This window comes from Hyla sarda, chromosome 5, assembly GCF_029499605.1.
Source record: "Hyla sarda isolate aHylSar1 chromosome 5, aHylSar1.hap1, whole genome shotgun sequence".
Classification (NCBI taxonomy): Eukaryota; Metazoa; Chordata; class Amphibia; order Anura; family Hylidae; genus Hyla; species Hyla sarda.
This window is the reverse complement of record NC_079193.1, coordinates 17,174,906-17,202,246: the sequence shown is the minus strand read 5'-3', so window position 1 is coordinate 17,202,246 and position 27,341 is coordinate 17,174,906. Positions and strand designations below refer to the sequence as shown.

At 40.4% G+C, this 27,341-nt stretch overlaps 1 protein-coding gene across 1 annotated transcript in view; it reads left to right on the top strand.

Annotated features, from left to right (window-relative positions):
* PHF14 (PHD finger protein 14) overlaps positions 1 to 27,341 on the top strand; it is a 171,969-nt gene that overhangs the window by 86,100 nt on the left and 58,528 nt on the right. The window contains exons 15-16 of the mRNA XM_056522951.1: positions 26,575 to 26,631; positions 26,722 to 26,846. Coding sequence (XP_056378926.1) covers positions 26,575 to 26,631; positions 26,722 to 26,846 — 182 coding nt within the window. The remainder of the gene's footprint in view (positions 1 to 26,574; positions 26,632 to 26,721; positions 26,847 to 27,341) is intronic.

The following is a 27,341-nucleotide window of genomic DNA, read 5'->3' as shown; positions in this document are numbered from 1 at the left end:
AGGTAAGCCCTCAGGCTACCTCAGCAGTGGATTGCCCCCATACCCAAGCACCCCCCCCTCCATCCCCCCCCCCCCAACCCCCCCCACACCCCCCCGAGTCCCCCCCCAACCCCCCCCACACCCCCCCGAGTCCCCCCCCACACCCCCCATCCCCCCCTCCCCCCCCCCTCCCGCGCGCGATCACGATCCACCCCACCGGACCACCAGGGATGGAATAAAGGCATCTTTAGACTTTCAGCTTTGACAGCGGCAGAATCACCTGGGGGCCGGTATGATGTGGGCTCGAGTTGGGAGCCTGCGCCATACCACCTTAACGGCCATTGGAGGAGTATACATGTCCATGGTCGTTAAGGGGTTAAAGATTTTTAAATTACTTCTATTTAAACATCTTAATCCTTTCAGTACTTATCAGCTGCTGTAGGCGCCACAGGAAGTTGTGTAGTTCTTTCCAGTCTGACCACATTGCTCTCTGCTGACACCTCTGTCCATGTCAGGAACTGTTCAGAGTAGAAGCAAATCCCATAGCAAACCTCTCCTGCTCCTGACATAGACAGAGGTGTCAGAGAGAAAGAACTACACAACTTCCTCTATAGCATACAGCTGCTGATAAGTACTGGAAGGATAAAGATTTTTAAATAGAAAGATAAACAGATTTGTAAATTCCTTCTGGCACCAGTTGATAAAAAAAAAAAAAAAAAGTTTTTCATCGGAGTGCCCCTTTAATAAAAAGTGTTAGACTTTTTGGGTTTCGGGATGCCTGGTCTTCTTTTCGGATAGAGAATAGCTCGGTGAGTGTGCAGCACAATCTGGTATCCACTTCTTTCCTTATCCGTATTAAGAAAACACACACGTTCGGCCAGGGAAAGACGGGGGGGATATAGGGTCAGGAGAAAGAGCTGTGGACCGAACAAGTACGAAAAGACATTCCTGTCCGTCAGACATGAGAACTCTGCTAGTCGCTCCTCAGGCTTCTTACAGTCCGGGTCCTTTCCGTGAACCCTTGAGGGAAGCGTTTGTGCTGAGCTCTCAGTTGTGTTGTCTCTTCCGCTGGTATAAATTATATTCTTCCCAAAATAAAAATATCCAAATTCCCAATCAGCTTCTATTATGTAGCCGGAGCTCTGCTAATAAATAGAAACATTTGCCTTGTTAATTAGTTTGTCATTTTTGCTGCCGCATGCATTTCATTTTACATTTTATTTATTTATTATTTTTTTTTTACATGTTGCGTTTTTTTAATTAAAATGTGTTTTTTTATGTTATTTAAAAAAAAAAAAAAAATGGAATATCCAGTACAGAGTTTGGACCCCCCCCACGTGCAAATACTTAGATGGGTTTTTCAACACTGACGTAAAGTAGCTCCTGCTCAGATAGGTTATATGTGCCCTATTAAGATTGATGGGCCAGTTGTGTTATACAGTATATCCCATAAGTGACTCCACCCCTCACATTATATACAGTATATCCCATAAGTGACTCCACCCCTCACATTATATATACAGTATATCCCATAAGTGACTCCACCCCTCACATTATATATACAGTATATCCCATAAGTGACTCCACCCCTCACATTATATATACAGTATATCCCATAAGTGACTCCACCCCTCACATTATATATACAGTATATCCCATAAGTGACTCCACCCCTCACATTATATATACAGTATATCCCATAAGTGACTCCACCCCTCACATTATATATACAGTATATCCCATAAGTGAGTCCACCCCTCACATTATATATACAGTATATCCCATAAGTGAGTCCACCCCTCACATTATATACAGTATATCCCATAAGTGACTCCACCCCTCACATTATATATACAGTATATCCCATAAGTGACTCCACCCCTCACATTATATACAGTATCTCCCATAAGTGACTCCACCCCTCACATTATATACAGTATATCCCATAAGTGACTCCACCCCTCACATTATATACAGTATCTCCCATAAGTGAGTCCACCCCTCACATTATATATACAGTATATCCCATAAGTGACTCCACCCCTCACATTATATACAGTATATCCCATAAGTGACTCCACCCCTCACATTATAATATACAGTATATCCCATAAGTGACTCCACCCCTCACATTATATATACAGTATATCCCATAAGTGACTCCACCCCTCACATTATATATACAGTATATCCCATAAGTGACTCCACCCCCTCACATTATATATACAGTATATCCCATAAGTGACTCCACCCCTCACATTATATATACAGTATATCCCATAAGTGACTCCACCCCTCACATTATATATACAGTATATCCCATAAGTGAGTCCACCCCTCACATTATATACAGTATATCCCATAAGTGACTCCACCCCTCACATTATATATACAGTATATCCCATAAGTGACTCCACCCCTCACATTATATACAGTATCTCCCATAAGTGACTCCACCCCTCACATTATATACAGTATATCCCATAAGTGACTCCACCCCTCACATTATATACAGTATCTCCCATAAGTGAGTCCACCCCTCACATTATATATACAGTATATCCCATAAGTGAGTCCACCCCTCACATTATATATACTGTATATCCCATAAGTGACTCCACCCCTCACATTATATATACAGTATATCCCATAAGTGACTCCACCCCTCACATTATATATACAGTATATCCCATAAGTGACTCCACCCCTCACATTATATATACAGTATATCCCATAAGTGAGTCCACCCCTCATATTATATATACAGTATATCCCATAAGTGACTCCACCCCTCACATTATATACAGTATATCCCATAAGTGACTCCACCCCTCACATTATATATACAGTATTATCCCATAAGTGAGTCCACCCCTCATATTATATATACAGTATCTCCCATAAGTGACTCCACCCCTCACATTATATATACAGTATATCCCATAAGTGACTCCACCCCTCACATTATATATACAGTATATCCCATAAGTGACTCCACCCCTCACATTATATACAGTATATCCCATAAGTGACTCCACCCCTCACATTATATACAGTATATCCCATAAGTGACTCCACCCCTCACATTATATATACAGTATATCCCATAAGTGACTCCACCCCTCACATTATATATACAGTATATCCCATAAGTGACTCCACCCCTCACATTATATATACAGTATATCCCATAAGTGACTCCACCCCTCACATTATATATACAGTATATCCCATAAGTGACTCCACCCCTCACATTATATATACAGTATATCCCATAAGTGACTCCACCCCTCACATTATATACAGTATATCCCATAAGTGAGTCCACCCCTCACATTATATATACAGTATATCCCATAAGTGACTCCACCCCTCACATTATATATACAGTATATCCCATAAGTGACTCCACCCCTCACATTATATATACAGTATATCCCATAAGTGACTCCCACCCCTCACATTATATATAACAGTATATCCCATAAGTGACTCCACCCCTCACATAATATATACAGTATATCCCATAAGTGACTCACCCCTCACATTATATATACAGTATATCCCATAAGTGACTCCACCCCTCACATTATATATACACAGTATCTCCCATAAGTGACTCCACCCCTCACATTATATACAGTATATCCCATAAGTGAGTCCACCCCTCACATTATATACAGTATCTCCCATAAGTGAGTCCACCCCTCACATTATATATACAGTATCTCCCATAAGTGAGTCCACCCCTCACATTATATATACAGTATATCCCATAAGTGACTCCACCCCTCACATTATATATACAGTATATCCCATAAGTGACTCCACCCCTCACATTATATATACAGTATATCCCATAAGTGACTCCACCCCTCACATTATATATACAGTATATCCCATAAGTGACTCCACCCCTCACATTATATATACAGTATATCCCATAAGTGAGTCCACCCCTCACATTATATATACAGTATATCCCATAAGTGACTCCACCCCTCACATTATATATACAGTATATCCCATAAGTGAGTCCACCCCTCACATTATATATACAGTATATCCCATAAGTGAGTCCACCCCTCACATTATATACAGTATATCCCATAAGTGACTCCACCCCTCACATTATATATACAGTATATCCCATAAGTGACTCCACCCCTCACATTATATACAGTATCTCCCATAAGTGACTCCACCCCTCACATTATATACAGTATATCCCATAAGTGACTCCACCCCTCACATTATATACAGTATCTCCCATAAGTGAGTCCACCCCTCACATTATATATACAGTATATCCCATAAGTGACTCCACCCCTCACATTATATACAGTATATCCCATAAGTGACTCCACCCCTCACATTATATATACAGTATATCCCATAAGTGACTCCACCCCTCACATTATATATACAGTATATCCCATAAGTGACTCCACCCCTCACATTATATATACAGTATATCCCATAAGTGACTCCACCCCTCACATTATATATACAGTATATCCCATAAGTGACTCCACCCCTCACATTATATATACAGTATATCCCATAAGTGACTCCACCCCTCACATTATATATACAGTATATCCCATAAGTGAGTCCACCCCTCACATTATATACAGTATATCCCATAAGTGACTCCACCCCTCACATTATATATACAGTATATCCCATAAGTGACTCCACCCCTCACATTATATACAGTATCTCCCATAAGTGACTCCACCCCTCACATTATATACAGTATATCCCATAAGTGACTCCACCCCTCACATTATATACAGTATCTCCCATAAGTGAGTCCACCCCTCACATTATATATACAGTATATCCCATAAGTGAGTCCACCCCTCACATTATATATACTGTATATCCCATAAGTGACTCCACCCCTCACATTATATATACAGTATATCCCATAAGTGACTCCACCCCTCACATTATATATACAGTATATCCCATAAGTGACTCCACCCCTCACATTATATATACAGTATATCCCATAAGTGAGTCCACCCCTCATATTATATATACAGTATATCCCATAAGTGACTCCACCCCTCACATTATATACAGTATATCCCATAAGTGACTCCACCCCTCACATTATATATACAGTATATCCCATAAGTGAGTCCACCCCTCATATTATATATACAGTATCTCCCATAAGTGACTCCACCCCTCACATTATATATACAGTATATCCCATAAGTGACTCCACCCCTCACATTATATATACAGTATATCCCATAAGTGACTCCACCCCTCACATTATATACAGTATATCCCATAAGTGACTCCACCCCTCACATTATATATACAGTATATCCCATAAGTGACTCCACCCCTCACATTATATATACAGTATATCCCATAAGTGACTCCACCCCCCTCACATTATATATACAGTATATCCCATAAGTGACTCCACCCCTCACATTATATATACAGTATATCCCATAAGTGACTCCACCCCTCACATTATATATACAGTATATCCCATAAGTGACTCCACCCCTCACATTATATATACAGTATATCCCATAAGTGACTCCACCCCTCACATTATATACAGTATATCCCATAAGTGAGTCCACCCCTCACATTATATACAGTATATCCCATAAGTGACTCCACCCCTCACATTATATATACAGTATATCCCATAAGTGACTCCACCCCTCACATTATATATACAGTATATCCCATAAGTGACTCCACCCCTCACATTATATATACAGTATATCCCATAAGTGACTCCACCCCTCACATAATATATACAGTATATCCCATAAGTGACTTCACCCCTCACATTATATATACAGTATATCCCATAAGTGACTCCACCCCTCACATTATATATACACAGTATCTCCCATAAGTGACTCCACCCCTCACATTATATACAGTATATCCCATAAGTGAGTCCACCCCTCACATTATATACAGTATATCCCATAAGTGAGTCCACCCCTCACATTATATATACAGTATCTCCCATAAGTGAGTCCACCCCTCACATTATATATACAGTATATCCCATAAGTGACTCCACCCCTCACATTATATATACAGTATCTCCTATAAGTGACTCCACCCCTCACATTATATATACAGTATATCCCATAAGTGACTCCACCCCTCACATTATATATACAGTATATCCCATAAGTGACTCCACCCCTCACATTATATATACAGTATATACCATAAGTGACTCCACCCCTCACATTATATATACAGTATCTCCCATAAGTGACTCCACCCCTCACATTATATATACAGTATCTCCCATAAGTGACTCCACCCCTCACATTATATATACAGTATCTCCCATAAGTGACTCCACCCCTCACATTATATATACAGTATATCCCATAAGTGACTCCACCCCTCACATTATATATACAGTATATCCCATAAGTGACTCCACCCCTCACATTATATATACAGTATATCCCATAAGTGACTCCACCCCTCACATTATATACAGTATCTCCCATAAGTGACTCCACCCCTCACATTATATATACAGTATCTCCCATAAGTGACTCCACCCCTCACATTATATACCATAAGTGACTCCACCCCTCACATTATATACAGTAAATCCCATAAGTGACTCCACCCCTCACATTATATACAGTATATCCCATAAGTGAGTCCACCCCTCACATTATATATACAGTATATACCATAAGTGACTCCACCCCTCACATTATATACAGTATATCCCATAAGTGACTCCACCCCTCACATTATATATACACAGTATCTCCCATAAGTGACTCCACCCCTCACATTATATACAGTATATCCCATAAGTGAGTCCACCCCTCACATAATATACAGTATATCCCATAAGTGAGTCCACCCCTCACATTATATATACAGTATATCCCATAAGTGATTCCACCCCTCACATTATATACAGTATATCCCATAAGTGAGTCCACCCCTCACATTATCAGTATATCCCATAAGTGAGTCCACCCCTCACATTATATATACAGTATATCCCATAAGTGACTCCACCCCTTTCATTATATACAGTATATCCCATAAGTGACTCCACCCCTCACATTATATATACAGTATCTCCCATAAGTGAGTCCACCCCTCACATTATATATACAGTATCTCCCATAAGTGAGTCCACCCCTCACATTATATATACAGTATCTCCCAGAAGTGACTCCACCCCTCACATTATATACAGTATATCCCATAAGTGACTCCACCCCTCACATTATATATACAGTATCTCCCATAAGTGACTCCCCCTCACATTATATACAGTATCTCCCATAAGTGACTCCACCCCTCACATTATATATACAGTATCTCCCATAAGTGACTCCACCCCTCACATTATATATACAGTATCTCCCATAAGTGACTCCACCCCTCACATTATATACAGTATCTCCCATAAGTGACTCCACCCCTCACATTATATACAGTATATCCCATAAGTGACTCCACCCCTCACATTATATACAGTATATCCCATAAGTGACTCCACCCCTCACATTATATATACAGTATCTCCCATAAGTGAGTCCACCCCTCACATTATATATACAGTATATCCCATAAGTGAGTCCACCCCTCACATTATATACAGTATATCCCATAAGTGAGTCCCCCCCTCACATTATATATACAGTATATCCCATAAGTGAGTCCCCCCCTCACATTATATACAGTAAATCCCATAAGTGACTCCACCCCTCACATTATATATACAGTATCTCCCATAAGTGACTCCACCCCTCACATTATATATACAGTATCTCCCATAAGTGACTCCACCCCTCACATTATATATACAGTATATCCCATAAGTGACTCCACCCCTCACATTATATATACAGTATATCCCATAAGTGACTCCACCCCTCACATTATATATACAGTATATCCCATAAGTGACTCCACCCCTCACATTATATATACAGTCTCCCATAAGTGACTCCACCCCTCACATTATATATACAGTATATCCCATAAGGGTGTCCACCCCTCACATTATATATACAGTATCTCCCATAAGTGACTCCACCCCTCACATTATATATACAGTATATACCAGAAGTGACTCCACCCCTCACATTATATATACAGTATATCCCAGAAGTGACTCCACCCCTCACATTATATACAGTATATCCCATAAGTGACTCCACCCCTCACATTATATACAGTATATCCCATAAGTGACTCCACCCCTCACATTATATACAGTATATCCCATAAGTGAGTCCACCCCTCACATTATATATACAGTATATACCATAAGTGACTCCACCCCTCACATTATATACAGTATATCCCATAAGTGACTCCACCCCTCACATTATATATACACAGTATCTCCCATAAGTGACTCCACCCCTCACATTATATACAGTATATCCCATAAGTGAGTCCACCCCTCACATTATATACAGTATATCCCATAAGTGAGTCCACCCCTCACATTATATATACAGTATATCCCATAAGTGACTCCACCCCTCACATTATATACCATAAGTGAGTCCACCCCTCACATTATATATACAGTATATCCCAGAAGTGACTCCACCCCTCACATTATATACAGTATATCCCATAAGTGACTCCACCCCTCACATTATATACAGTATATCCCATAAGTGAGTCCACCCCTCACATTATATATACAGTATATACCATAAGTGACTCCACCCCTCACATTATATACAGTTTATCCCATAAGTGAGTCTACCCCTCACATTATATATACAGTATATGCCATAAGTGACTCCACCCCTCACATTATATACAGTATCTCCCATAAGTGACTCCACCCCTCACATTATATATACAGTATATCCCATAAGTGACTCCACCCCTCACATTATATACAGTATATCCCATAAGTGACTCCACCCCTCACATTATATACCATAAGTGAGTCCACCCCTCACATTATATATACAGTATATCCAATAAGTGAGTCCACCCCTCACATTATATATACAGTATCTCCCATAAGTAACTCCACCCCTCACATTATATACAGTATCTCCCATAAGTGAGTCCACCCCTCACATTATATATACAGTATATCCTATAAGTGAGTCCACCCCTCACATTATATATACAGTTTATCCCATAAGTGAGTCCACCCCTCACATTATATATACAGTATATCCCATAAGTGAGTCCACCCCTCACATTATATATACAGTTTATCCCATAAGTGACTCCACCCCTCACATTATATATACAGTATCTCCCATAAGTGACTCCACCCCTCACATTATATACAGTATCTCCCATAAGTGACTCCACCCCTCACATTATATATACAGTATCTCCCATAAGTGACTCCACCCCTCACATTATATACAGTATATCCCATAAGTGACTCCACCCCTCACATTATATACAGTATCTCCCATAAGTGAGTCCACCCCTCACATTATATATACAGTATATCCCATAAGTGAGTCCACCCCTCACATTATATATACAGTATATCCCATAAGTGACTCCACCCCTCACATTATATACAGTATATCCCATAAGTGAGTCCACCCCTCACATTATATATACAGTATATCCCATAAGTGACTCCACCCCTCACATTATATACAGTATATCCCATAAGTGAGTCCACACCTCACATTATATACAGTATATCCCATAAGTGAGTCCACCCCTCACATTATATATACAGTATATCCCATAAGTGACTCCACCCCTCACATTATATATACAGTATATCCCATAAGTGACTCCACCCCTCACATTATATATACAGTATCTCCCATAAGTGACACCACCACTCACATTATATATACAGTATCTCCCATAAGTGACTCCACCCCTCACATTATATACAGTATATACCATAAGTGACTCCACCCCTCACATTATATATACAGTATATCCCATAAGTGACTCCACCCCTCACATTATATACAGTATCTCCCATAAGTGACACCACCCCTCACATTATATATACAGTATATCCCATAAGTGACTCCACCCCTCACATTATATACCATAAGTGAGTCCACCCCTCACATTATATATACAGTATATACCAGAAGTGACTCCACCCCTCACATTATATATACAGTATATCCCAGAAGTGACTCCACCCCTCACATTATATACAGTATATCCCATAAGTGACTCCACCCCTCACATTATATACAGTATATCCCATAAGTGAGTCCACCCCTCACATTATATATACAGTATATACCATAAGTGACTCCACCCCTCACATTATATACAGTATATCCCATAAGTGACTCCACCCCTCACATTATATATACAGCATATCCCATAAGTGACTCCACCCCTCACATTATATACAGTATATCCCATAAGTGAGTCCACCCCTCACATTATATATACAGTATATCCCATAAGTGACTCCACCCCTCACATTATATATACAGTATCTCCCATAAGTGACTCCACCCCTCACATTATATATACAGTATATCCCATAAGTGACTCCACCCCTCACATTATATACAGTATCTCCCATAAGTCACTCCACCCCTCACATTATATATACAGTATATGCCATAAGTGACTCCACCCCTCGCATTATATATACAGTATATCCCATAAGTGACTCCACCCCTCACATTATATACAGTATCTCCCATAAGTGACTCCACCCCTCACATTATATATACAGTATATGCCATAAGTGACTCCACCCCTCGCATTATATATACAGTATATCCCATAAGTGACTCCACCCATCACATTATATATACAGTATATCCCATAAGTGATTCCACCCCTCACATTATATATACAGTATATCCCATAAGTGAGTCCACCCCTCACATTATATATACAGTATCTCCCATAAGTGACTCCACCCCTCACATTATATACAGTATCTCCATAAGTGAGTCCACCCCTCACATTATATATACAGTATATCCCATAAGTGAGTCCACCCCTCACATTATATACAGTATATCCCATAAGTGACTCCACCCCTCACATTATATATATATATATATATAGTATATCCCATAAGTGAGTCCACCCCTCACATTATATACAGTATATCCCATAAGTGAGTCCACCCCTCACATTATATATACAGTATATCCCATAAGTGACTCCACCCCTCACATTATATATACAGTATCTCCCATAAGTGAGTCCACCCCTCACATTATATATATAGTATATCCCATAAGTGAGTCCACCCCTCACATTATATATACAGTGTATCCCATAAGTGACTCCACCCCTCACATTATATATATAGTATCTCCCATAAATGACTCCACCCCTTACATTATATACAGTATATCCCATAAGTGAGTCCACCCCTCACATTATATATACAGTATATCCCATAAGTGAGTCCACCCCTCACATTATATATACAGTATATCCCATAAGTGAGTCCACCTCTCACATTATATACAGTATATCCCATTAGTGACTCCACCCCTCACATTATATATACAGTATCTCCCATAAGTGACTCCACCCCTCACATTATATACAGTATGTCCCATAAGTGATTCCACCCCTCACATTATATATACAGTATATCCCATAAGTGAGTCCACCCCTCATATTATATATACAGTATCTCCCATAAGTGACTCCACCCCTCACATTATATATACAGTATATCCCATAAGTGACTCCACCCCTCACATTATATATACAGTATATCCCATAAGTGACTCCACCCCTCACATTATATACAGTATATCCCATAAGTGACTCCACCCCTCACATTATATATACAGTATATCCCATAAGTGACTCCACCCCTCACATTATATATACAGTATATCCCATAAGTGACTCCACCCCTCACATTATATATACAGTATATCCCATAAGTGACTCCACCCCTCACATTATATATACAGTATATCCCATAAGTGACTCCACCCCTCACATTATATATACAGTATATCCCATAAGTGACTCCACCCCTCACATTATATATACAGTATATCCCATAAGTGACTCCACCCCTCACATTATATACAGTATATCCCATAAGTGAGTCCACCCCTCACATTATATACAGTATATCCCATAAGTGACTCCACCCCTCACATTATATATACAGTATATCCCATAAGTGACTCCACCCCTCACATTATATATACAGTATATCCCATAAGTGACTCCACCCCTCACATTATATATACAGTATATCCCATAAGTGACTCCACCCCTCACATAATATATACAGTATATCCCATAAGTGACTTCACCCCTCACATTATATATACAGTATATCCCATAAGTGACTCCACCCCTCACATTATATATACACAGTATCTCCCATAAGTGACTCCACCCCTCACATTATATACAGTATATCCCATAAGTGAGTCCACCCCTCACATTATATACAGTATATCCCATAAGTGAGTCCACCCCTCACATTATATATACAGTATCTCCCATAAGTGAGTCCACCCCTCACATTATATACAGTATATCCCATAAGTGACTCCACCCCTCACATTATATATACAGTATATCCCATAAGTGACTCCACCCCTCACATTATATATACAGTATATCCCATAAGTGACTCCACCCCTCACATTATATATACAGTATATACCATAAGTGACTCCACCCCTCACATTATATATACAGTATCTCCCATAAGTGACTCCACCCCTCACATTATATATACAGTATCTCCCATAAGTGACTCCACCCCTCACATTATATATACAGTATCTCCCATAAGTGACTCCACCCCTCACATTATATATACAGTATATCCCATAAGTGACTCCACCCCTCACATTATATATACAGTATATCCCATAAGTGACTCCACCCCTCACATTATATATACAGTATATCCCATAAGTGACTCCACCCCTCACATTATATACAGTATCTCCCATAAGTGACTCCACCCCTCACATTATATATACAGTATCTCCCATAAGTGACTCCACCCCTCACATTATATACCATAAGTGACTCCACCCCTCACATTATATACAGTAAATCCCATAAGTGACTCCACCCCTCACATTATATACAGTATATCCCATAAGTGAGTCCACCCCTCACATTATATATACAGTATATACCATAAGTGACTCCACCCCTCACATTATATACAGTATATCCCATAAGTGACTCCACCCCTCACATTATATATACACAGTATCTCCCATAAGTGACTCCACCCCTCACATTATATACAGTATATCCCATAAGTGAGTCCACCCCTCACATAATATACAGTATATCCCATAAGTGAGTCCACCCCTCACATTATATATACAGTATATCCCATAAGTGATTCCACCCCTCACATTATATACAGTATATCCCATAAGTGAGTCCACCCCTCACATTATCAGTATATCCCATAAGTGAGTCCACCCCTCACATTATATATACAGTATATCCCATAAGTGACTCCACCCCTTTCATTATATACAGTATATCCCATAAGTGACTCCACCCCTCACATTATATATACAGTATCTCCCATAAGTGAGTCCACCCCTCACATTATATATACAGTATCTCCCATAAGTGAGTCCACCCCTCACATTATATATACAGTATCTCCCAGAAGTGACTCCACCCCTCACATTATATACAGTATATCCCATAAGTGACTCCACCCCTCACATTATATATACAGTATCTCCCATAAGTGACTCCCCCCTCACATTATATACAGTATCTCCCATAAGTGACTCCACCCCTCACATTATATATACAGTATCTCCCATAAGTGACTCCACCCCTCACATTATATATACAGTATCTCCCATAAGTGACTCCACCCCTCACATTATATACAGTATCTCCCATAAGTGACTCCACCCCTCACATTATATACAGTATATCCCATAAGTGACTCCACCCCTCACATTATATACAGTATATCCCATAAGTGACTCCACCCCTCACATTATATATACAGTATCTCCCATAAGTGAGTCCACCCCTCACATTATATATACAGTATATCCCATAAGTGAGTCCCCCCCTCACATTATATATACAGTATATCCCATAAGTGAGTCCCCCCCTCACATTATATACAGTAAATCCCATAAGTGACTCCACCCCTCACATTATATATACAGTATCTCCCATAAGTGACTCCACCCCTCACATTATATATACAGTATCTCCCATAAGTGACTCCACCCCTCACATTATATATACAGTATATCCCATAAGTGACTCCACCCCTCACATTATATATACAGTATATCCCATAAGTGACTCCACCCCTCACATTATATATACAGTATATCCCATAAGTGACTCCACCCCTCACATTATATATACAGTCTCCCATAAGTGACTCCACCCCTCACATTATATATACAGTATATCCCATAAGGGTGTCCACCCCTCACATTATATATACAGTATCTCCCATAAGTGACTCCACCCCTCACATTATATATACAGTATATACCAGAAGTGACTCCACCCCTCACATTATATATACAGTATATCCCAGAAGTGACTCCACCCCTCACATTATATACAGTATATCCCATAAGTGACTCCACCCCTCACATTATATACAGTATATCCCATAAGTGACTCCACCCCTCACATTATATACAGTATATCCCATAAGTGAGTCCACCCCTCACATTATATATACAGTATATACCATAAGTGACTCCACCCCTCACATTATATACAGTATATCCCATAAGTGACTCCACCCCTCACATTATATATACACAGTATCTCCCATAAGTGACTCCACCCCTCACATTATATACAGTATATCCCATAAGTGAGTCCACCCCTCACATTATATACAGTATATCCCATAAGTGAGTCCACCCCTCACATTATATATACAGTATATCCCATAAGTGACTCCACCCCTCACATTATATACCATAAGTGAGTCCACCCCTCACATTATATATACAGTATATCCCAGAAGTGACTCCACCCCTCACATTATATACAGTATATCCCATAAGTGACTCCACCCCTCACATTATATACAGTATATCCCATAAGTGAGTCCACCCCTCACATTATATATACAGTATATACCATAAGTGACTCCACCCCTCACATTATATACAGTTTATCCCATAAGTGAGTCTACCCCTCACATTATATATACAGTATATGCCATAAGTGACTCCACCCCTCACATTATATACAGTATCTCCCATAAGTGACTCCACCCCTCACATTATATATACAGTATATCCCATAAGTGACTCCACCCCTCACATTATATACAGTATATCCCATAAGTGACTCCACCCCTCACATTATATACCATAAGTGAGTCCACCCCTCACATTATATATACAGTATATCCAATAAGTGAGTCCACCCCTCACATTATATATACAGTATCTCCCATAAGTAACTCCACCCCTCACATTATATACAGTATCTCCCATAAGTGAGTCCACCCCTCACATTATATATACAGTATATCCTATAAGTGAGTCCACCCCTCACATTATATATACAGTTTATCCCATAAGTGAGTCCACCCCTCACATTATATATACAGTATATCCCATAAGTGAGTCCACCCCTCACATTATATATACAGTTTATCCCATAAGTGACTCCACCCCTCACATTATATATACAGTATCTCCCATAAGTGACTCCACCCCTCACATTATATACAGTATCTCCCATAAGTGACTCCACCCCTCACATTATATATACAGTATCTCCCATAAGTGACTCCACCCCTCACATTATATACAGTATATCCCATAAGTGACTCCACCCCTCACATTATATACAGTATCTCCCATAAGTGAGTCCACCCCTCACATTATATATACAGTATATCCCATAAGTGAGTCCACCCCTCACATTATATATACAGTATATCCCATAAGTGACTCCACCCCTCACATTATATACAGTATATCCCATAAGTGAGTCCACCCCTCACATTATATATACAGTATATCCCATAAGTGACTCCACCCCTCACATTATATACAGTATATCCCATAAGTGAGTCCACACCTCACATTATATACAGTATATCCCATAAGTGAGTCCACCCCTCACATTATATATACAGTATATCCCATAAGTGACTCCACCCCTCACATTATATATACAGTATATCCCATAAGTGACTCCACCCCTCACATTATATATACAGTATCTCCCATAAGTGACACCACCACTCACATTATATATACAGTATCTCCCATAAGTGACTCCACCCCTCACATTATATACAGTATATACCATAAGTGACTCCACCCCTCACATTATATATACAGTATATCCCATAAGTGACTCCACCCCTCACATTATATACAGTATCTCCCATAAGTGACACCACCCCTCACATTATATATACAGTATATCCCATAAGTGACTCCACCCCTCACATTATATACCATAAGTGAGTCCACCCCTCACATTATATATACAGTATATCCCAGAAGTGACTCCACCCCTCACATTATATACAGTATATCCCATAAGTGACTCCACCCCTCACATTATATACAGTATATCCCATAAGTGAGTCCACCCCTCACATTATATATACAGTATATCCCATAAGTGACTCCACCCCTCACATTATATACAGTATATCCCATAAGTGACTCCACCCCTCACATTATATATACAGCATATCCCATAAGTGACTCCACCCCTCACATTATATACAGTATATCCCATAAGTGAGTCCACCCCTCACATTATATATACAGTATATCCCATAAGTGACTCCACCCCTCACATTATATATACAGTATCTCCCATAAGTGACTCCACCCCTCACATTATATATACAGTATATCCCATAAGTGACTCCACCCCTCACATTATATACAGTATCTCCCATAAGTCACTCCACCCCTCACATTATATATACAGTATATGCCATAAGTGACTCCACCCCTCGCATTATATATACAGTATATCCCATAAGTGACTCCACCCCTCACATTATATACAGTATCTCCCATAAGTGACTCCACCCCTCACATTATATATACAGTATATGCCATAAGTGACTCCACCCCTCGCATTATATATACAGTATATCCCATAAGTGACTCCACCCATCACATTATATATACAGTATATCCCATAAGTGATTCCACCCCTCACATTATATATACAGTATATCCCATAAGTGAGTCCACCCCTCACATTATATATACAGTATCTCCCATAAGTGACTCCACCCCTCACATTATATACAGTATCTCCATAAGTGAGTCCACCCCTCACATTATATATACAGTATATCCCATAAGTGAGTCCACCCCTCACATTATATACAGTATATCCCATAAGTGACTCCACCCCTCACATTATATATATATATATATATAGTATATCCCATAAGTGAGTCCACCCCTCACATTATATACAGTATATCCCATAAGTGAGTCCACCCCTCACATTATATATACAGTATATCCCATAAGTGACTCCACCCCTCACATTATATATACAGTATCTCCCATAAGTGAGTCCACCCCTCACATTATATATATAGTATATCCCATAAGTGAGTCCACCCCTCACATTATATATACAGTGTATCCCATAAGTGACTCCACCCCTCACATTATATATATAGTATCTCCCATAAATGACTCCACCCCTTACATTATATACAGTATATCCCATAAGTGAGTCCACCCCTCACATTATATATACAGTATATCCCATAAGTGAGTCCACCCCTCACATTATATATACAGTATATCCCATAAGTGAGTCCACCTCTCACATTATATACAGTATATCCCATTAGTGACTCCACCCCTCACATTATATATACAGTATCTCCCATAAGTGACTCCACCCCTCACATTATATACAGTATATCCCATAAGTGATTCCACCCCTCACATTATATATACAGTATATCCCATAAGTGACTCCACCCCTCACATTATATATACAGTATCTCCCATAAGTGAGTCCACCCCTCACATTATATACAGTATATCCCATAAGTGACTCCACCCCTCACATTATATATACAGTATCTCCCATAAGTGACTCCACCCCTCACATTATATATACAGTATATCCCATAAGTGACTCCACCCCTCACATTATATACAGTATATCCCATAAGTGAGTCCACCCCTCACATTATATACAGTATATCCCATAAGTGACTCCACCCCTCACATTATATATACAGTATATCCCATAAGTGAGTCCACCCCTCACATTATATACAGTATATCCCATAAGTGAGTCCACCCCTCACATTATATATACAGTATATCCCATAAGTGACTCCACCCCTCACATTATATATACAGTATATCCCATAAGTGACTCCACCCCTCACATTATATATACAGTATATCCCATAAGTGATTCCACCCCTCACATTATATATACAGTATATCCCATAAGTGACTCCACCCCTCACATTATATATACAGTATCTCCCATAAGTGAGTCCACCCCTCACATTATATACAGTATATCCCATAAGTGAGTCCACCCCTCACATTATATATATATAGTATATCCCATAAGTGAGTCCACCCCTCACATTATATATACAGTATATCCCATAAGTGAGTCCACCCCTCACATTATATATACAGTATATCCCATAAGTGACTCCACCCCCCACATTATATATATATAGTATCTCCCATAAATGACTCCACCCCTCACATTATATATACAGTATATCCCATAAGTGAGTCCACCCCTCACATTATATATATACAGTATATCCCATAAGTGACTCCACCCCCCACATTATATATATATATATAGTATCTCCCATAAATGACTCCACCCCTTACATTATATACAGTATCTCTCATTAGTTAGTCCACCACTCACCCCTGAAGATATATGAATAGTTGCAAAACTTTAACTCTAGTTGGCTGCCCAGATATGCTGGGAGTTGTAGTTCTGCAACAGCTGGAGGCACCCTCGTTGGTTGAACACTGATTTCCATAAAGATGGAATGCTGGGTAGATATAAATAGTGACATCACAGGAAGTAGCTAGCTTTTCTTCCTCCCTGCATGTGCATGAAAGTTCTGTTTTGTTTTTTTTGTGACTGAAACATAAAGTTCTGAGAAGTAATTAAGTTTTTTTTCGTAGAAACCCGTCCGTCCTCTACGCGGGAAGCGGTCTCTGCCATGAACACAGATCTCATTTCCACTCCAGTCGTGAATCTGATTTATAGCGAGACCACGAGAATCTGAGCTGTAATTAAATTAAGTCTGAAGCCTCTTTCTGCTTTCTCTTCATATATTCGCTGCAATTTTTTTTTTATGTCGCCGTCACATATTTCAGTATTTTTTAACTTTGCCTTAAAATGTAATAACTTTTAATCCTCAACAATCCTCTTTGGTTTTTATGGACTCTAATTACTGGATGTAAAAATGCCGTATTTAAAAGAGATGTCACGAAAATAAAATAAATGAAATTATTAGCGTCTAGCCCTGGTACGATGCGGGAAGCCTTCACAATTAGCTCTAGGGCGTGTATGTTATAGGATGAAAAATGGGAGGCAAATTTGCATTCTTTATCATGGTTGCAATGTCTCCCCGCCATCTTGTCTCTCAGTTGGTAATGGTTGGGATAACTCCTCAATTTTTATGTCCTATATTTTTCCCCATGTTTTCACTTACTGAAACAGTGGATCATAAAGGCTTGTGGCAGCACAATTCAGTGTAACATAGAGAGGCAGTCTGCTGTACAGCAGGTTAGGCTTCCAGAATTGTGGGTATTTCAGCACATCTCTAAAGGTATATAATAGAACCTACTAGGTGCCCCTCATCCTTTTGGGGAATACTAATGGTTGGAATGGCACATTATTGTGTACAATTGGGTCTAGATCACTTATTTGGTTAAAAGGGATTAATGGCTGGGGACCAGGCAAAGCAGTAAGGAAGAGAGTAAAGTCATAGATAGAGGTGAGAAGAGAGAGAGCAAGGGGGAGAGAGAGATGAAAATAGAGGAATTAGAGAGAGATGGGAGGATGAAGAGAAAAGGTAGGATAGAGAGGAATTATAGAGAGATCGAGGATAGAGAGAGGAATTATAGAGAGATTGAAGGATAGAGAGAGGAATTATAGAGAGATGGGAGAATAGAGAGAAATTATAGAGAGATGGAGGATAGAGAGAGGAATTAGAGAGAGATGGAGGATAGAGCGAGGAATTATAGAGAGATGGGAGGATATAGAGAGGAATTATAGAGAGATGGGAGGATAGAGAGAGGAATTATAGAGATGGGAGAATAGAGAGAAATTATAGAGAGATGGGAGGATAGAGAGGAATTATAGAGAGATGGAGGATAGAGAGAAAAATTATAGAGAGAGGAATTATAGAGAGATGGGAGGATAGAGAGATGGAGGATAGAGAGAGGAATTATAGAGAGATGGGAGGATAGAGGAATTATAGAGAGATGGAGGATAGAGCGAGGAATTATAGAGAGATGGGAGGATAGAGAGAAATTATAGAGAGATGGGGGATAGAGAGAGGAATTATAGAGAGATGGAGGATAGAGAGAGGAATTATAGAGAGATGGAGGATAGAGCGAGGAATTATAGAGAGATGGAGGATAGAGAGAGGAATTATAGAGAGATGGAGGATAGAGCGAGGAATTAGAGAGATGGAGGATAGAGAGAGGAATTATAGAGAGATGGGAGGATAGAGAGAAATTATAGAGAGATGGAGGATAGAGAGAGGAATTATAGAGAGATGGGGGATAGAGAGATGGAGGATAGAGAGAGGAATTATAGAGAGATGGAGGATAGAGAGAGGAATTATAGAGAGATGGAGGATAGAGCGAGGAATTATAGAGAGATGGAGGATAGAGAGAGGAATTAAAGAGAGATGGAGGATAGAGAGAGGAATTATAGAGAGATGGAGGATAGAGAGAGGAAGTATAGAGAGATGGAGAATAGAGAGAGGAATTATAGAGAGATGGAGGATAGAGAGAGGAATTATAGAGAGATGGAGGATAGAGAGAGGAATTATAGAGAGATGGAGGATAGAGAGAGGAATTATAGAGAGATGGAGGATAGAGAGATGAATTATAGAGATGGGGGATAGAGAGATGGAGGATAGAGAGATGAATTATAGAGAGATGGGGGATAGAGAGAGGAATTATAGATAGATGGGGGATAGAGAGAGGAATTATAGAGAGATGGGAGGATATAGAGAGGAATTATAGAGAGATGGGGGATAGAGAGATGGAGGATAGAGAGATGAATTATAGAGAGATGGGGGATAGAGAGAGGAATTATAGAGAGATGGGAGGATAGAGAGAGGAATTATAGAGCGATGGAGGATAGAGAGAGGAATTATAGAGAGATGGGGGATAGAGAGAGGAATTATAGATAGATGGGGGATAGAGAGAGGAATTATAGAGAGATGGGGGATAGAGAGATGGAAGATAGAGAGAGGAATTATAGATAGATGGGGGATAGAGAGAGGAATTATAGAGAGATGGGAGGATAGAGAGAGGAATTATAGAGAGATGGGAGGATAGAGAGAGGAATTATAGAGAGATGGAGGATAGAGAGAGGAATTATAGAGAGATGGGGGATAGAGAGAGGAATTATAGAGAGATGGGAGGATAGAGAGAGGAATTATAGATAGATGGGAGGATAGAGAGAGGAATTATAGAGCGATGGGGGCTAGAGAGAGGAATTATAGAGAGATGGAGGATAGAGAGATGGAGGATAGAGAGAGGAATTATAGAGAGATGGAGGATAGAGAGAGGAATTATAGAGAGATGGAAGATAGAGGAATTATAGAGAGATGGGGGATAGAGAGAGGAATTATAGAGAGATGGGGGATAGAGAGAGGAATTATAGATAGATGGGAGGATAGAGAGAGGAATTATAGAGAGATGGAGGATAGAGAGAGGAATTAGAGAGATGGGGGATAGAGAGAGGAATTATAGAGAGATGGGGGATAGAGAGAGGAATTATAGAGAGATGGGGGATAGAGAGAGGAATTATAAAGAGATGGAGGATAGAGAGATGGAGGATAGAGAGATGGAGGATAGAGAGATGGGGGATAGAGAGATGGGGGATAGAGAGAGGAATTATAGAGAGATGGGGGATAGAGAGAGGAATTATAGAGAGATGGGGGATAGAGAGAGGAATTATAGAGAGATGGGGGATAGAGAGAGGAATTATAGAGAGATGGGGGATAGAGAGAGGAAGTATAGAGAGATGGGGGATAGAGAGAGGAATTATAGAGAGATGGGGGATAGAGAGAGGAATTATAGAGAGATGGAGGATAGAGAGAGGAATTATAGAGAGATGGAGGATAGAGAGAGGAATTATAGAGAGATGGAGGATAGAGAGAGGAATTATAGAGAGATGGAGGATAGAGAGAGGAATTATAGAGATGGGGGATAGAGAGATGGAGGATAGAGAGATGAATTATAGAGAGATGGGGGATAGAGAGAGGAATTATAGAGAGATGGGGGATAGAGAGAGGAATTATAGATAGATGGGAGGATAGAGAGAGGAATTATAGAGAGATGGAGGATAGAGAGAGGAATTAGAGAGATGGGGGATAGAGAGAGGAATTATAGAGAGATGGGGGATAGAGAGAGGAATTATAGAGAGATGGGGGATAGAGAGAGGAATTATAGAGAGATGGGGGATAGAGAGAGGAATTATAGAGAGATGGAGGATAGAGAGAGGAATTATAGAGAGATGGAGGATAGAGAGATGGGGGATAGAGAGATGGGGGATAGAGAGAGGAATTATAGAGAGATGGGGGATAGAGAGAGGAATTATAGAGAGATGGGGGATAGAGAGAGGAATTATAGAGAGATGGGGGATAGAGAGAGGAATTATAGAGAGATGGGGGATAGAGAGAGGAATTATAGAGAGATGGAGGATAGAGAGAGGAAGTATAGAGAGATGGGGGATAGAGAGAGGAATTATAGAGAGATGGGGGATAGAGAGAGGAATTATAGAGAGATGGGGGATAGAGAGAGGAATTATAGAGAGATGGAGGATAGAGAGAGGAAGTATAGAGAGATGGGGGATAGAGAGAGGAATTATAGAGAGATGGAGGATAGAGAGAGGAATTATAGAGAGATGGAGGATAGAGAGAGGAATTATAGAGAGATGGGAGGATAGAGAGAAAAATTATAGAGAGAGGAATTATAGAGAGATGGAGGATAGAGAGATGGGGGATAGTGAGATGGGGGATAGAGAGAGGAATTATAGAGAGATGGGGGATAGAGAGAGGAATTATAGAGAGATGGGGGATAGAGAGAGGAATTATAGAGAGATGGGGGATAGAGAGAGGAATTATAGAGAGATGGGGGATAGAGAGAGGAAGTATAGAGAGATGGGGGATAGAGAGAGGAATTATAGAGAGATGGGGGATAGAGAGAGGAATTATAGAGAGATGGGGGATAGAGAGAGGAATTATAGAGAGATGGAGGATAGAGAGAGGAAGTATAGAGAGATGGGGGATAGAGAGAGGAATTATAGAGAGATGGAGGATAGAGAGAGGAATTATAGAGAGATGGAGGATAGAGAGAGGAATTATAGAGAGATGGAGGATAGAGAGATGGATTATAGAGAGATGGGGGATAGAGAGATGAATTATAGATAGATGGGGGATAGAGAGAGGAATTATAGAGAGATGGGAGGATAGAGAGAGGAATTATAGAGAGATGGGGGATAGAGAGATGGAGGATAGAGATGAATTATAGAGAGATGGGAGGATAGAGAGAGGAATTATAGAGCGATGGAGGATAGAGAGAGGAATTATAGAGAGATGGGGGATAGAGAGAGGAATTATAGATAGATGGGGGATAGAGAGAGGAATTATAGATAGATGGGGGATAGAGAGAGGAATTATAGAGAGATGGGAGGATAGAGAGAGGAATTATAGAGAGATGGGAGGATAGAGAGAGGAATTATAGAGAGATGGGAGGATAGAGAGAGGAATTAGAGAGATGGGAGGATAGAGAGAGGAATTATAGATAGATGGAGGATAGAGAGAGGAATTATAGAGAGATGGAGGATAGAGAGAGGAATTATAGAGAGATAGGAGGATAGAGAGAGGAATTATAGATAGATGGGGGATAGAGAGATGAATTATAGAGAGATGGAGGATAGAGAGAGGAATTATAGAGAGATGGAGGATAGAGAGAGGAATTATAGAGAGATGGAGGATAGAGAGAGGAATTATAGAGAGATAGGAGGATAGAGAGAGGAATTATAGATAGATGGGGGATAGAGAGATGAATTATAGAGAGATGGGAGGATAGAGAGGAATTATAGAGAGATGGGAGGATAGAGAGAGGAATTATAGAGAGATGGGAGGATAGAGGAATTATAGAGCGATGGAGGATAGAGAAAGGAATTATAGAGAGATGGAGGATAGAGAGAGGAATTATAGAGAGATAGGAGGATAGAGAGAGGAATTATAGATAGATGGGGGATAGAGAGGTGAATTATAGAGAGATGGGAGGATAGAGAGAGGAATTATAGAGAGATGGAGGATAGAGAGAGGAATTATAGAGAGATGGGAGGATAGAGAGAGGAATTATAGAGAGATGGGAGGATAGAGGAATTATAGAGCGATGGGGGCTAGAGAGAGGAATTATAGAGAGATGGAGGATAGAGAGATGGAGGATAGAGAGAGGAATTATAGAGAGATGGAGGATAGAGAGAGGAATTATAGAGAGATGGAAGATAGAGAGGAATTATAGAGAGATGGGGGATAGAGAGAGGAATTATAGAGAGATGGGGGATAGAGAGAGGAATTATAGATAGATGGGAGGATAGAGAGAGGAATTATAGAGAGATGGAGGATAGAGAGAGGAATTAGAGAGATGGGGGATAGAGAGAGGAATTATAGAGAGATGGGAGGATAGAGAGAGGAATTATAGAGAGATGGAGGATAGAGAGAGGAATTATAGAGAGATGGAGGATAGAGAGATGGGGGATAGAGAGATGGGGGATAGAGAGATGGGGGATAGAGAGAGGAATTATAGAGAGATGGGGGATAGAGAGAGGAATTATAGAGAGATGGGGGATAGAGAGAGGAATTATAGAGAGATGGGGGATAGAGAGAGGAATTATAGAGAGATGGGGGATAGAGAGAGGAATTATAGAGAGATGGAGGATAGAGAGAGGAATTATAGAGAGATGGGGGATAGAGAGAGGAATTATAGAGAGATGGAGGATAGAGAGAGGAATTATAGAGAGATGGAGGATAGAGAGAGGAATTATAGAGAGATGGAGGATAGAGAGAGGAATTATAGAGAGAGGAATTATAGAGAGATGGGGGATAGAGAGAGGAATTATAGAGAGATGGAGGATAGAGAGAGGAATTATAGAGAGATGGAGGATAGAGAGAGGAATTATAGAGAGAGGAATTATAGAGAGATGGGGGATAGAGAGAGGAATTATAGAGAGATGGAGGATAGAGAGAGGAATTATAGAGAGATGGGGGATAGAGAGAGGAATTATACAGAGATGGGGGATAGAGAGAGGAATTATAGAGAGATGGAGGATAGAGAGAGGAATTATAGAGAGATGGAGGATAGAGAGAGGAATTATAGAGAGATGGAGGATAGAGAGATGGATTATAGAGAGATGGGGGATAGAGAGAGGAATTATAGAGAGATGGAGGATAGAGAGAGGAATTATAGAGAGATGGGGGATAGAGAGAGGAATTATACAGAGATGGGGGATAGAGAGAGGAATTATAGAGAGATGGAGGATAGAGAGAGGAATTATAGAGAGATGGAGGATAGAGAGAGGAATTATAGAGAGATGGAGGATAGAGAGAGGAATTATAGAGAGATGGGGGATAGAGAGAGGAATTATAGAGAGATGGAGGATAGAGAGAGGAATTATAGAGAGATGGAGGATAGAGAGATGGAGGATAGAGAGAGGAATTATAGAGAGATGGAGGATAGAGAGATGGAGGATAGAGAGAGGAATTAGTCCTTTGTTGACACTTAAAATGCACGTATGACTAATATGGCGGGCACTAGGACTGCACGGTAATACTCCCTCTCATAGATGGCCATGCATTTCCAAGCAGATTCAAGTCTTTTCTTTTTGCATATCCTGGAATCGGGACTCCACCATGTGAACATATCCTTAAAGAGATGGAAAGAGAACGGAGAGGTGACTAGATCGAAAAATTGAGATGGGAATAGAGAGAGGAATATGAAGGTTATTGGGGATAGAGGGATAAAAGGGAACCTGTCACCAGGTGTAACCCTTACAATAATGGTTCTTACCCTTCTTGTATATATCCTCCATTCTTTCTTCCATAGTTAAGAAAAACTATTTTAAGATTCTCCCGCACAGTAGACTTATTAGGATTAACTTCTCGACGTCTGGGCCCTGCTGCCCTTTGTACCTGTGCACCTTTTTAGGGCAGGCTATGAACCTCTGGATATATCTTGTGTTCCTACTTACTGATGACATGGAGACGTCTTAAAAAAAAAATGTATCAAAACGTTTCATCAGACAATGTTGTATTGTAACGTTAGATTTTTTTCTAAAAATTATTATTATTATTTTTATTTACATCAAATTGAATTTTCATTTCAGAGAACCCGAGGACAGAAGCGGAAGAGAAGCTACTTGTATGAAGAAGACAAACCAGAGGTCAGGGTCACGCGAGGTCACATAAGGAGCTGGTAGAAATCTCCCCTCCGTATACTTATGTCGTATTTCTTGTGTATCTGATTGTATCAGGAGCGATCGTCAAGGGAGAGGAGGAGGAGACAACCCATGGTGTTACATAAAAAGCTAAAATCTGAAGATCTAAGAACTGAATGTGCATCGTGTAAAGGCACCGGAGACAACGAAAACCTCGTCAGGTAACCCATGAATCACAGTACAGGGCGCCATTACAGTGGTCCCTCAACATACGGTGGTAATCCGTTCCAAATGGACCATCGTTTGTTGAAACCATCGTATGTTGAGGGATCTGTGCAATGTAAAGTAGAGGACAGTGGTCTACAACCTGCGGACCTCCAGATGTTGCAAAACTACAACACCCAGCATTCCCGGACAGCCAACGGCTGTCCAGGCATGCTGTGAGTTGTAGTTTTGCAACATCTGGAGGTCCGCAGGTTGAAGACCACTGGTATTGATGGTTGTACTCACGAGTCCCCGCTGCTCCCGACCGTCACCGCTGCCCTGGATGTCGCCCTCCATCGCTGTCCCCGGGGTGTCCCCGACGCTCCGGCAAGGCCTCTGCTTCCCCGGCATCCTCACTCTCCGTCGCCGCCATCACGTCGCTACGCACGGCGCTCCTATTGGATGACGGGATGGCGTGTGCAGCCATGTGATGACGACGAAGGAGAGCGCCG